The sequence below is a fragment of the Hippocampus guttulatus genome, chromosome 20, assembly GCF_054856545.1.
Source record: "Hippocampus guttulatus isolate MCC_2025c chromosome 20, RoL_Hgut_1.0, whole genome shotgun sequence".
Classification (NCBI taxonomy): domain Eukaryota; kingdom Metazoa; phylum Chordata; class Actinopteri; order Syngnathiformes; family Syngnathidae; genus Hippocampus; species Hippocampus guttulatus.
This window is the reverse complement of record NC_141280.1, coordinates 1,734,922-1,748,389: the sequence shown is the minus strand read 5'-3', so window position 1 is coordinate 1,748,389 and position 13,468 is coordinate 1,734,922. Positions and strand designations below refer to the sequence as shown.

The 13,468-nt window shown below is 51.7% G+C and overlaps 1 protein-coding gene across 1 annotated transcript; it reads left to right on the top strand.

The window, feature by feature from the left end:
• The first annotated feature begins 118 nt into the window (after positions 1-118).
• On the top strand, positions 119-13,199 carry kif26bb (kinesin family member 26Bb). The gene is made up of 14 exons (XM_086101007.1): positions 119-491; positions 1,233-1,619; positions 2,681-2,796; positions 2,891-3,062; positions 4,485-4,688; positions 4,988-5,081; positions 6,164-6,435; positions 6,602-6,782; positions 7,017-7,164; positions 7,306-7,465; positions 7,641-10,611; positions 11,201-11,353; positions 12,293-12,440; positions 12,514-13,199. Exons 1-14 carry the CDS (start codon positions 276-278, stop codon positions 12,557-12,559), a joined length of 5,268 nt encoding a protein of 1,755 aa, XP_085957133.1. The 5' UTR covers positions 119-275; the 3' UTR covers positions 12,560-13,199.
• Positions 13,200-13,468: the final 269 nt, after the last annotated feature.

Genomic DNA, 13,468 nt, shown 5'->3' with positions numbered 1-13,468 from the left:
TAGTTTAAACACGCGGCCGCAATTGTTCCGCTGTTAGAAAACATTTGGGTGTGGTTGCAGTTGTCCACATCGATTGATATCTAATTTGCCGCCCGCTGGAGCCCACATACATCCTTCTCATAATTGTTTTTATTTCTCAGGACCTTAAAGTGCAGCATCACTGCGAGTCCTCCCGAGTTTGCGCAAGTATTAAAGGGGACGATTGCGTCTCTCGTCCCGACGAGCGCCCCGCTCCAGAGTGTACGAAGGGATTCAGGAGCGACCCGCATCGGAACATGTACCAGCCGAGAGCAGAGGCGGTCCCGTCCTATAGGACTCTCCCTGGTTCCGTGGGAGAGCGCATCATGTCCTTGAGCGACACCTTGCGCAAAAATCGCGGTCTCGGGAGGTCCGAGAGCAAAGATGCGTGCTGTGAAAGATGCTCGGCAACCCTTGTTGCTCTCAAGAAACAAGCGCTCAGTCTTTCTGTGCACCATCACTTCTCCTGTAAGGTCAGTAAGATTGTCCTGATCGCATGACTTTGGTCTGCAGTCAGGCAAGTACGCTTGAAATAATCACAGTATGATGCATTTGAGATGTCTTTGCATACTGGCAACAACAACAACAACAACTGCTACTACAGCCCACATTGATTCAGGGGCAAGTGGGGCCAAGAAGAATGACATGCTATAGATGGCGCTGTGTTTTGGATTCAGTGGCGGCCGCAGCATTCTCGGCTCCCTCAATTTTTAGAATATATTTTTAAAATATATTTTGAACAAAATGGAATGAATCGGTTCAAGGATAAACAGCATGAACATGATAAACCCTTTCATAACTATGCAGGCCCTTTTAATTTCATTTGAGTATATTTTTATCATTATTAACTTGAATGCGCCACCGATGGTGTAAATACAGTATTGTGATTAATGTTGCGTTGAGGAAATATGAATTTTTATCCATCTCAGTGGGTGACCATTTGGCCACTCGCTGTCCACCGAAAATGACGTCACAGTGCCTAAGGGTTCAGGAAGCGACCAATCACGGTTGACCTATTTTATTGGGGGAATTGGAGACCTTCAGCATCGTGATGTCATTTTCAGTCGCCGGCAAGCGGCAAAATAGCCAGCTTCTGAAATGGATAAAAACGGGCAAAATTTTGCTCCTGAATTCATATTCCGCCAACTACTGCGAAAACTAAGACCATGAAGGAATAACGGTCCCCGTTTCCCATTTCCCATCCAACTCTAAAGGACACGAGTGACCTGTGTGCATTCCTCCAAGACAACCTCCGTGTCCACAGCCGGTCCAGCCCAGAGTCCAGAGACAGAGGCAGGGAGCTGGGTAAATGCGCCACCTGTGGCACGATGCTGAGCCAGCTCAAACGCGAGGCAGTGCACTTGGCTCTGAACGGAGGTCATCAGTTATCCGGCGCCAGGAATGCCGCGCCGCTCGGGGACAGATCCGCTTCCCAACCACATAGCCTGAATCATTGCCCTCAAAGCCCCAGGACACCTCAGAGAACCCCGCAGACCCTCAGGCGGAGGCTCGCCAAGCCCCCCAACCAGGATATGGACCGTCCGGTCGAGGAGCAGCACCGTGTGTCTCCTGATGGGGTTGCTTTTTATCCCCATCATCAGGTACCCATAAAAGCCTTTCTTGAACACTTAACTCATTCACTCCCAAAGACGTTTTTAAACGTCTTTTCAGACTTGGTCCAGAATTGGCTGGTACTGGATGAGTTAATCAGAAGCCAGCCTCTCGTGTGAGCCCCCTTTTAATGAGCTTCGGGGATAATGTACATCTGGATGAGCGAAAGTCAGCAAAGCAATGATTTATTGGTCCTGCTCGCATCCTTTATAGATGCCATGGCTGCAGACGTTATCATAAGTACTTCTGCTAATGGAATGAAATTGGGTCATGATTTAACTTGCTCATAAAATGCAGCCGGTCAAAAAGCTCTTGTGATCAGTAGTGGAGGTGGTCCTATTAAAAGGGTGAACACGTATGCATTAGCTTGATAGAAGTCACACTTGATGCAAGGCCCCAACGGTCCCATCAAAGAAATTCGTTATGACTCTCCACATTTGATTGCAATCGACACACATTTCTTAACTGACACCGTCTCAGTGAATCGCACAACGGCAACGACGCGCTAACGGTGTGAACATTTCCTGGAAATAAATAAATAAAGAGCCCAAAAAGCTGTTGAGTAGAAGGAGGAGATCAATAGAATATATTATGAAGCGATGTGATGGAATAATGTGAAAGGGGAGACGCTCCAGAGTGTCGAGATGAGATGGCAGCGAGGAAATGGCACTGCGGAGAAAGTGAGAGGAAATAAGAATGGAAAATATAGGAATCAAGAGACCACGTGACAGCTAACGCTGATGGAAAAAAAAAAGTGAAACGAATGGATTTCTACAAATGAAGGCCGCAACACCCTATTGACCGACGCGCTTTGTTCAATTTACGGCGTCATTTTGTCTTCTGAGCCCCGCTTTCAGTCCGACGGCGCACATTTGGAGCCGTTACAAATGATTCGTCGCACACTCCGCAGCCGTCATGTGACTCATGGCGTTCGTTGAACCCGCCGCGCCCCGCTCAGACGAAGGCGTCACGATGGGGGGGCTATAGGAGGTGGGCGCTTGAGTGCAATGACATGTTTGGATTTGAACAAACTGCTCTCTCTCCGTGGCAGGCCTCAGACAATGCCGTGTTAAGATGTAGCGACGTGGTCCACGCCGGCTCCAAGATTCCTCAGCTCTCCAAAGTGGTGACCATCGCAAACTCCGCCGCCATGTCCTTTTTGGCCAGGTAAACGTCTCCCGAAGCAAAATACGACCACCCTTATTGCAAATAGTGCTCCGGAGCGTTGCCGCCGCGACGACACTTCTGACTTTCCCTACAGGGCTGCAGAGAAGCTCAACCTGACGTCGAGGAGAAAAGGCCAGGTTTCCGACGCGGCTTCCGCTCGTCTCTCCAACAGCTACAGGGACCTCATCCAGAAAAACCCTCCTCCCGTCCCCTCCTGCCTGCTCCAAGCTGCTATCAGAACCAAAGACCAGCCCAACGTTGGCAAGGTAATTCACATCAAGCTACTCGGCGTACGTGAGAAGTAAACGCACGGACCGGCAGATGGATGGATCGCTTGCTGTGTGTGGCGGTTGAGAGGCACTTTTTATCGTATTTCATACTGCCGCCAAGTACAGGACTGGAGGCTGATTCTTGTCACGCTTCGACAATCAAATAAGTATGGCGTTGCGGTTCATCCACTTATCTCCCATGTGGGCAGCGCACGTTCATTTCCCACTTTGAGTAATTCAGTGGCAGCGTGAATGGTTGTCTGTCTTTCTATGCGGCCGGTGATAGTCGGGATGGAGTCCGCGTTATGTTCGCAGTCGTTGCTGCTGTGGTTTCGAAGCGCAATGACTCGCGTGTGAAGACGAATGGCAATGTTGGTGCATTTGCACAAGCGCCATTCCGAACCACGAAGGGCATCGTGTTCGCAGTTATCACAGACCAGATTGGATTTTTAAAGACATCACGGTCAATTTGGAGGGGGGGGATCCTGTATCACGCCGCCTCTTCATCATGATGCGATGTTAGGTGGCGCTAATGCCTCCATCTTACTTTCTCCTTCCCCATCCTTCATGCGGGCGAGATCAATAAGGACGGCCCGCTCGCCCTTGACTCGTAGACGGGACTCTCGGGCCGGGTCTAGAATTACAGAGATGGGCTCGCATCGAGCCCGCCCCAGCTGCCTGATGAGCACTCAGCTCAGATGTGGTTCTTTCTGCGTGTGTGTGAGAGAGTGAGAGAGAGAGAGAGAGAAGAAAAACATATCTGAGTTGTTAAAGTGTCTCTTGAATAATTGAACTCTACATAAATTTGGTTTGACGCAGGTTCAATTCGGTTCGGTGGACACGCACTGCATACATTATCGAAATTATGAGGAAGAAAGAAATATCATGCGGCAGCATGGATTAGAAATAGTCAATGATTGATGATGTCATCCGGGCACGATGCTGACCGGCGCGCTCGACTGAATGCCCCCCCCCCTCCCCACCCCCCCATCAGTTGAACATCTCTCGACCTTCGTTCTCCGTATTGTCCTTTGTGTGCGACGCCTTCTGTTGCCCGCGTCTCCGGCTGATCTTGCGAGTCATCGGAAATGGCCGTCGCTCAGGATCGGACCCAATTTAAGACCCCGGCGAGCACGCGCCGCGTTAAGTGATTAAAGTCGGGACGTGTGGAGAAACTTGCGGCGCCACGTAGAGATGTGATTGAACGCATCGATCGTCGGTCTGCGCTAAAGAAATCACAGCTCGCTCTTCCACCTCGCTTTTTATTTGTCACTCTTTGGTTGACGTACGACCGAAAACTGACACATCAGTCAAAAATTGGCTTTGTAAGTTAAAACGACACAATATACAACCGAACCCAACTGTAATTCCCAAAAATGTCTGTTCTCGTTCCTATTGGCCGTCTCTCTTTGTTTACAGGTCAAAGTCGTGTTGCGAGTGAACCCGGCAATGAGCGAGGGTCAACCTCAGGTTCTGCACATCGACCCGACCAAGAAAAGAGCCATTTTATTAGAACCGATGTGCCAAAGTCCACCGCGCGCTAAGAAGACCTCCAGCAGGGACGGCAAGGATCTTCTCAAGGCGTTCCATTATGACGCCGTCTATCCTCAAGACTCCAGTCAGGTTTGGCGCGTCTTCCTCATCACCAAATATCACTTCAAGTTTCATTTGAAATACTTCCGCCAACGCGTCATATTTTTCCCCGACACGAAACTCTTGATTTTCCGTCTATCTGGCGACTCGGACAATGATAGCGTCTGGATCGCTCAATCGGCAAATCGGTCGACGAGAGTCAAGGTTGTCTGAGCTCTGCTTCCATCATTCAACCCCCGAGGGAGAATTGACAGAGCAGACAGCGTGCGCGCTAGTTCCCTGCGGAAATGAGTCCTAAAATGCCGCGTGTCTTCTGTCCGCGCGAGCAGACCGAGGTGTGTGCAGGCGTTTTGACGGACGCCATCCGCTGCGTGCTGAGCGGCAGCGACGGATGCGTGCTGGGTTTGGGCTGCGCCGATGTGGGTGAGTCATCGCTCGCTGCGTGAGGCCACGGGTTCAAATTTTAAAAAGGCAGTGGGGGATGCTTTTATCCGCGCTCAAGGGCCATTCATCCCTCTCCTCTTATACCTTGGCAGGAACCACTCCCCTTGTCATCCATCCCTTCCTTTATCACTCCATTTTTGTCTGCGCCCTCTTTGCTCCACTTGAACAATTTTTGCGGATTTGTCTTTTTCCACTATAATGACAGCCAAGCGTTGCTGCTTAACGGCTTCTTCAACAAAAACATTCATCTTTCAGGAATCACATTGCGCCGAAAAATCCACCAGTCGATCGTATGGATGTTTTTTTTTAAATCCCCATACGTGATAGACACTCAAGCGTGCAGCCCCCATAAACACACCTTTTAGTGTATTTTGGGGATGCTCTGAGCGCAGAGGGGATTGTAAAGAAAACGGTCTGTAAAATGTTGCTATTAAAGATATGGACCCCCCTGCACTTAGCCTCACTGAGTGCGTGCATTAGATATTGTAGAACGCACGCACACACGCGCGCGCGCACACACACACAGGGTAGGGGCAGGGTCTCCTTGGAGCTGCTTTTTCACATGAAGCCACTCTCCATAAATGAATTAGTTGGCCGGCGCAGACTACACGCGGCCCGCAGCCGGGGGTTATCAATCTCCTCCACGGAATAGCAGAGGCAGTTTGGCCATCTAATTGGAAAAAAAAAAAAAAAAAAAAACACAATTCTCTTATACTCATTCAATTAATGTCTGCATGAGAGGAACGGGCCAAACGAGCCGGATGCCGGGCAAAAGTGCACGCTGAGGTACAGTTGGGCACGAGTCCAGGAAAAAACCCCCCATCCGTTTCGATACAATCCTAATTTAGGTCTTCGCTGATGTCCAAATGGCAAATCGTTCGTCACATACTGTCCGTTGCTTTGAGACAACAAGTACTCCCATCATGCATCGCCATCGCCCTCATAGGCATCATTCCGGCCACAAGTTGATGACACAAATACGGCGGATGTCATTTTGTAGCATTACGCCTCGCACGTTGTAACGCCTGCGCAATCCCCCCGCGACCCGTCGTCTGCCGCAGGCTCCTGGTCCAGCATGGTCGGCAATGCCGAGAGCGTCCAGAAGCTCGGGCTGATTCCGTGCGCCATCTCATGGCTGTACGGCGCCATCGAGAAGCGGCGGGAGAAGACCTGGACGGATCTGACCGTGTCCGTATCTGCCGTGGAACTCTGCTGCGGGGAGGAGGACACGCTGAGAGATCTCCTGGGGGAGGTCGTCCCTCCTTTAGGCGGCGTGCAGGACAGCCCAAGAGCTCACATTCGGCTCCAGGAGGACCCCGTCCACGGCATACAGGTAGAAAGGGACAACGTGAGCCAACTCAATCGACTTCCCGCAGAATCTTTTCCTCAAAACGGATACTTTTCACAAATGAAGCGTTCGATCGCTCATTACGAACGGCGTATCTGAGAAGTTTTACTTGTAATTTCTGGTGCTTTTCTTTGCCCGACTTCCTTTCCAGCTGCGGAACCACAATCGGGTGAAAGCCCCGACTGCTGAGCGTGCCGCCTCCCTCCTGGATGTGGCCATCGCGGCACGCCGGCACAACGACTTCACCACCTTCTTGTCCCACAGCTCCATCATGTTCTTCACTCTGCACGTGCAACCCCCTCGCACGCAAGAAAGCGGCACCGTCGGGAAAGGTTGGAATCAAATATTCATCCAGCATGGCAAACGAAATGCTCGGTTTGCATTATTTTCCAGCTCACATCAAAGCTGCTGCCGATTTATTTCACTTGAACATTTAACTCATTCACTCCCAAAGACGTTTTTATACGTCTTTTTAGACTTGGTCCAAAATTGGATGGTAGTGAATGAGTTAATATAGCGCTCATGTTTTCCAAGTTGATGTCGAATTTTTGTTGTTGTTGTTTTAGGTGCACGGGGCCCAACCAAGTTGACCATGATTGATGTCTGCAGTGGCATGAGGGGCGGGGTCGGATATATCAGAAATAAACTTCCGCATTCAGACCTGGGCCCTGTTGTTTTGTCACTACTGAGCGGACATAAAACCATCCCCAAAAAGTAAGCAACTTGTCACAGTTTTGTTACAATAGAGATGATCCACTGCGTTACAGATCCACGCGGGCGCTGACTAAAACAATGGACAAGGAATTGCTGAATGCGGCCGACGTCATATTTCGTTGCACGTGTGCGTCTGCGCAGGGGAAGTAAATTAACCATGCTTCTGCGCGAGTCCTTGAGTCACGCCAACTGCCACACCGCAGTCGTTGCTCAGGTTGCCAATTCGCTGGCGCAGCTCCACGAAACCACCTCCGTCATCCAGCTGGCCTCTCGCATCCGCAGGACGCAGAAGAGGACCAAGGTACGACACGTCAACAATTAAGAAGTCATTTGAGTCATCCTTAGCTGCCGTACAAGGATCACGGATTTGTTTTTCCGGCATTTAAATAATAGCATGGTACGATGTATGCCACGCAGATGATATACTGCACGTGGATGACGTCAATAACCTCGCCCAATGTATCTTTATTCCACAGCAATCCAGCTCTTGCTCACCCAGTGGCAGGAGTTTGACTCGACAAAAAAGAGGCCCCCCTTCTTTTTCCCTGCGAGCGTTCCACTCCACGGACGAGGTTGACGTTGACGTGCGACATTTTCGGCTCCGCGGGGAGCTGGATGAACGCTCCAGTAGCGACCAGTCCTGCGATACCGTCATCCAGATAGACTCCGATGGATCGATCCGGCCGAGAGCTCCGCCCAAATTAGCAAAACCGGAGTTCGTGCCCATCATACCCTCCTTACATCCATACAAGGCCGACATGGAAGACCCGGAGTTTACCGCTTTACTCCAAGAGCTGCTGAAAATTCCCAAACTCCATGGAGAGAACGAGAAAGATGACGCTCAAGGGCAGACTGAAATGCTGAAAGCTGAAATGAAGAAGCCGGAGAGGGACTGTCTGAAATGCGACACCTTCGCCGAACTTCAGGAGCGCTTGGGCTGCATCGACGGAGAGGAAACGATGGATTTGTTGAAGGCGTCCTCCCAAGGCCCTCCCGCGAACAACGTCACGCAAAAGTGGCCTTCCCACAAAGAGACGGGCAAGCAGGCCACTGCAGAAACGGCGCCGCCGCCGCAGACGTTGAAGCCGGGGCTCGGCTTCGGTCAGACGTCGGGTCGTGAAAAGCAAACAGATGTTGCCTTTGGCGGGGAGCATTTCCAGAGAGAGGACTCTGGTCTTTATGATTGCGAGGAGTGCAGCGCAACCAGTTCCAGCGAGGAGCCGCTGAATCAAACCCTCAATCGGACCGCGGCTTGTCGCTATCAGTTCCCCAAAACGGGAGCGATTCAGTCCGCCGACACGCTCCCTTCGCAACCCGCGGACGCCGAAGCTCAGGGCGCGGCGACCGACGGTTGCGTTCGGCCCACGGGGAGGCGGGAGAGTCAAGAAGCCGCGGACTGGTTCAAAGCGGACGAGAGGACTTCGCCGGTTGGAAAGAGTTTACCCGCGTCTCCCCCTTCTCCTCCCCGCAGCCCTTCAAAACCTTTACCGAGCGGTTCCCCGTTTACGGACATCGCGGCGAACGACCTCAAAAAGGATGCGAAGGAAATGACGGCGACCATCACCGTAACTGTACAACAGCCGCTGGATTTCAGAGGTCAGGATGAACTCGTCTTCTCGATGGTGGAGGAGGTGACCATCAGCGGCGCGCTCGACGGCGGCAGGACGGGAGGCAACGTCATTTGTATCAAAGATGCCACCCGGTCAACAGCACGCGCGCAAGGCTCGGCCGGCGCACAACCCATCCAGATCATAAGCAATATAACGGAGGAGGACCCTGCGGCGGCAAGTCACACCGATGCCACCCACGGCGCTTTTGTTCAACCGGGAGGTGCGGCGACTGGAAAAGGAACGTTTCCTTCACGAAGGGAAAGATCGCTTCCTTCATTTATAAACCCCATGCTGGTAAATGCGGATGAACGGTGCCGTTCGCATGACGCGAAAGAAAGACAAACAACGGGGACGGCAGCCAGATGCCCACCACCCGCTTCAGACGAGATCTGTAACCCGAGCTGCGCTCGCATTTGCCGTGACACGGCAGTCTTGGGACGTGGATCTTTTCGTAAAGACAATGCGGAAAACAAAACGTGTGACGAGGGGATCCGAAATATAGACAAGAGCCACCATGGAGACCGGGAGCGTGTTTACTCCGCGGACCCCCCAAAGGCCCTGCTGTGGGATGACTCGGCTCGCCCGCGTGTTGGGAATAGTCGGGTCATCGGCGCTACTTTGGGTCGCCTGGGAACAAGCGGCGAGTCCTCGAATACGGGTAGTCTGCCTCGAAGCTGGCTAAACGCCAACCATCACGTGGCGGACGGTTGGAGGGACCCGAGGGGGTTGACATCATCCACTCCGCGCAGCCCGGGGGCAACCCTAGAGAGGAGGCGGGGCAAGCCGTCTTCCCCGGCGGGCCGCAACCTCCGCAATAGCCCTCCGCTGAAATATGAAACGGGCTACAGGCGGGAGGCCGGGAGACCGCTCGGAAGGGGTGTCGGATCATCGTTTGAGACCTCAAAGGTCGGGATGAAACGTGAGCATACGGCTGGGGGGGCGATGTCACCCTTGGAGGAGAGCGGCAGACTTTTTCGAGCCAAAACGGATCCGTTGACGAGCAAATCCCTCGGGAGGAACACGTGCGACTTGCCGTCTTTTGACAGGGGGGGGAGCTACAAGAAAGGTTCCGAAGGCTCCGGCAAAGGTGCTCACAAAGGGGATTGTACGATACCAAGAGCCGGCAAAAGCTCCAGAAAGACTCGCCAGGCGAGCCACGGTCACAGTTGCGTCCCTTCCGAAACGGAAACTCACCCCAGGCCCGCGCATTCAAAGCTGTCTGCTGTAGGGAAACTCAAACTGGCCTGTCCCAAAGTGCGGCGCCTGTCCGCCCCCAGCATCAAGAACCTCAGTCTCCCCCGTAAAGGCCCGCAGCAGGCCATCAACCGCAGCGCCAGCCTTTCCCCGGACAGCAAAACTGTCAACTTCGAGAGGACTTCCTCATCGGTCTCCTCTTCCCCTCCGCCCTCCTTCCGCTCCATCAGCCGGACGCCAAGTCAAAGCTCCGCGTGCTCATCCACAAAATCCGCCATTCAGGGATTCGCCAACGGCCGCATTTCAGACTTCCTGAAAGAAAGACCCGACCGTCCGGACCCGACGGGCTGCTTTCCTTCTCCGTACAGCCGAGTCACCTCGCCGCGGACGCCGCCTCACATGAGCGGACACGCGAGCGACGCCACGAGTGTGCTCAGTGGCGATTTGCCGCCAGCTATGGGGAAAACGTCGCTGTATTTCTCAAACAGGCGCAGTACGATGAGCAGTGGCTACGATAGCTTGGTGAGGGACAGCGAAGCCACAGCCAGCTGCGCATCCAACAGAGATTCCGTAAGCGACGGGGGCGGCTCCCTCCTCAGAGAGGCTTACGGGAGCAGATCATCTCAGCGCAGAGGCGACGCAGGTACGACACAGGACGAACAACTAATTGAGTCTTCCATTAGCCCGCCATGCGTGTTTTTGGAAAACGGAGTACCCGGAGAAAACCCACTCAGGCCAGAGCTGGAATCGAACGCTGCACCTCCGCACTGCGCCGCCCACGTTTGATACGAATTCAAAGAAAAGCGTTTCCGCGTTTCCGTGCGGTGACGTGAATTGGAGATGACATGTCTGCGGAATGCAGTCACATGATGTACACTTAGCGGCACGGGAAGCACCGCAGCGCCAGAAGTCATATCATTAATACATGACCTGAACGCTTCACTCAGCAACGGAAGTTCAAATGCAAAATCAGGGTCTGACTCGGTTGAGAGAGAAGAAACGGTGCGAAGATCGGTTAAAAAAGTGACACACAAATCGAGCAGACAAACAATAGACAAGGAGAAAAAAAAAAGCTTCTGGACATTGCATTGGGTTATGGCTGGGGTTTTTTGGGGGGTTTTTTTCCGAAATGATTTTGTGTGTGTGTGTACATTGACACGTTTCAAAAATTGGCAGAGAAGAATGAAAAGAGTGCAGCGTATTTCTGACACGGGATGACTTTCTGTTTGCAGGCGCTCAGCCGCGTCATGTTTCCGGCGACGCCCCCCTCGCCGCAAGACAATCGTCTAACAGTCTGCAATCTGGCCGGGCGGATCAAGGGATCCCAGAGGACTACGGCATCAAAGTATACCGCATTGACAACGTGCAACCACTGCAGAAAAAAGGTAACTGGGAATCGCCTCACACAACAAATCGATGAATATTTTTGAACCCCCCCCAAAAAAAAATTGTGTCTTATTTTGGACACAAAGGCCAACCAAAACATTCGTATTAAAGCCCCCACCCCGGGAAACGAACTACTTAGAAAGGAAACACGGAATATGCGTGACAGATCATTTCAACATCACAAAATCCCATTTTGCAGTGCCCCCCCCCCCAAATAAGTCCAAGTGGGACTTGCATGCGTAAATATTCAATAAAGGATGGCCACCTTGCATTGAGAGTCAACATGTGCTCCGAAGCACAATCTGCTGCAAAGGGTGACGTTATGTCCCCATGACGAGCCGTCTGCCCCCCCCCCCCCCCCCCTTGAGAACCGTTCCCTGCCTCCACCGCACAAACGTTACTTCTTGATGCAATTTTAATGAGCACATGTGGGATGGGGAGGAGGGGGGGGGGGGTCAATGTGCAGCAAAGAACAAAGAATTGAATGAGCTCAACATGTTGTGGGCAAAGGACTGAGATGTAATTGTGTACAATATGTCGAATGTCCTGAAAAAATAAGACCCACGTTGGACAAGAATCAGAACAAGCATGGCTTGATTAGTTTAGTTGAGTGGCTCAGAGACATTAGAGAGCTTGTTTCAGTCCCCAGTGGGCCACGTCTGCTGTCTTTATTGGAGAGGGTGAGTGTAAAGGGGCGGGGTGGGGGGGGGGTGCTGTTCTCAAGTGCAAAGTGTAAAGTGTGTGTGTGTTGGAGTGGGTCAGACTTCCTGACCTACTTACATACTCAAACACACACACACGGTTCTTAAGTGCCAATGGTGGAGTCAAAGGGCGGGGGGGGGGGGCAATAATTGTTTTTATAAAGCTTCCAGAAAAGATGAAAATGAAGCCGTCTTCGAAGAGTTGATGCGCAACTGGAAACTGTTTGTCATCTTCAGCGACTCGCGTGCTTCAGCGGCAAGCAACGGCGTTTGGAGCTCACGCGGGCGATCAGAGACGTCAGAGTCCAGTCCCGCAAATTGAGCAAAGATCTGGAGCAGCTCGGATAGAATCTCGCGCAGGAGCACAACGCGCAGAGTTCAAACGGTGAGTGAGAACATTTTCTCGAGGAGGTCACAATTGAGATTTGCCGTTGTCACTCTCTTACGCTGTCCTGCAGGCGACCTTTGGCGGAGTTTCGCGGCGAGTTCTCTGGCGGACCTTGAGGAGGTGATTGGAAGACCGCGTGGCGATGAGAAGCCAGCGGATCCTTTGGTGGATGCCTCCCCCCCCGTCCTCCCGCCCCTCCACCCCTCACAGGAAAGTCTCACGAAGGAACTGCACTTCATTAACGCCCAGAGAACACAGTGGTTAAACTCGGTACACACTACGTGTAAGTTAACTACACAAATCACCAATGGATGAAATACATGCCACCTTAATGTTGGTTTTTATTGTCAGATACTATAATGTCAAATTTGCCTGTAAAAAAAAAAAAGGATCTTTTGATGCACTTACTCACTTCTAATTTCAGCACATTTGAGAATTTGTTTTTTTGAATGATATAACTTATTGTCAGTGGAGCATGTTCTTTCTTTCTGCCCGTCTGCCAATTTGCCTTATTTAGAGAGAGAAAAAACACTTCAACACACTCCTGCGACACTCGCTTGAGCCGAAATGAATTTCTGTCCCAATGTGATGGGGGGGGGGGGGGGGTGGTGAGCTTGATACAACGTTTTCATTGAATCGACAACAGGCTTTTGTTTCCTATTGACGGTGTCAAGGAAAATCCTTCATGACTTGTACTGTATCTGCATTTTGGTGCTGAACCACATTGAAATAAAATTGTTACTCTTTTGAATCTTATGACTAGAAAAGTACTCGATCATCAACGTTCGATGCCGAGCTCTTGGATTTCTAGAGCGCTCCATCTTTTCAGATTCCTGCTTCCGATAAATGATGGGGCGCACTTGAAAATGTGTGCGTACGCACCCGCGCTCTTGTAGAACATGAACGGATGGTGAAGGTCAAGTCAATAAAATACAGAATGTTTTAATGCAAATGATGCTGCGCACCGGATGAAGTCGCCCTCTGGCCCCCCCCCCCAAGCGTTTACGTAACCTCCTACACGCGCT

Bases quoted from the DNA above. Each gene is read 5' to 3' on its own strand.
- kif26bb (XM_086101007.1), top strand. From the start codon at position 276: ATGTACCAGCCGAGAGCAGAGGCGGTCCCGTCCTATAGGACTCTCCCT. The intron at 492-1,232 runs GTCAGTAAGATT...CCAACTCTAAAG, and splicing joins ACCATCACTTCTCCTGTAAG to GACACGAGTGACCTGTGTGC. The intron at 10,612-11,200 runs GTACGACACAGG...TTCTGTTTGCAG, and splicing joins TCAGCGCAGAGGCGACGCAG to GCGCTCAGCCGCGTCATGTT.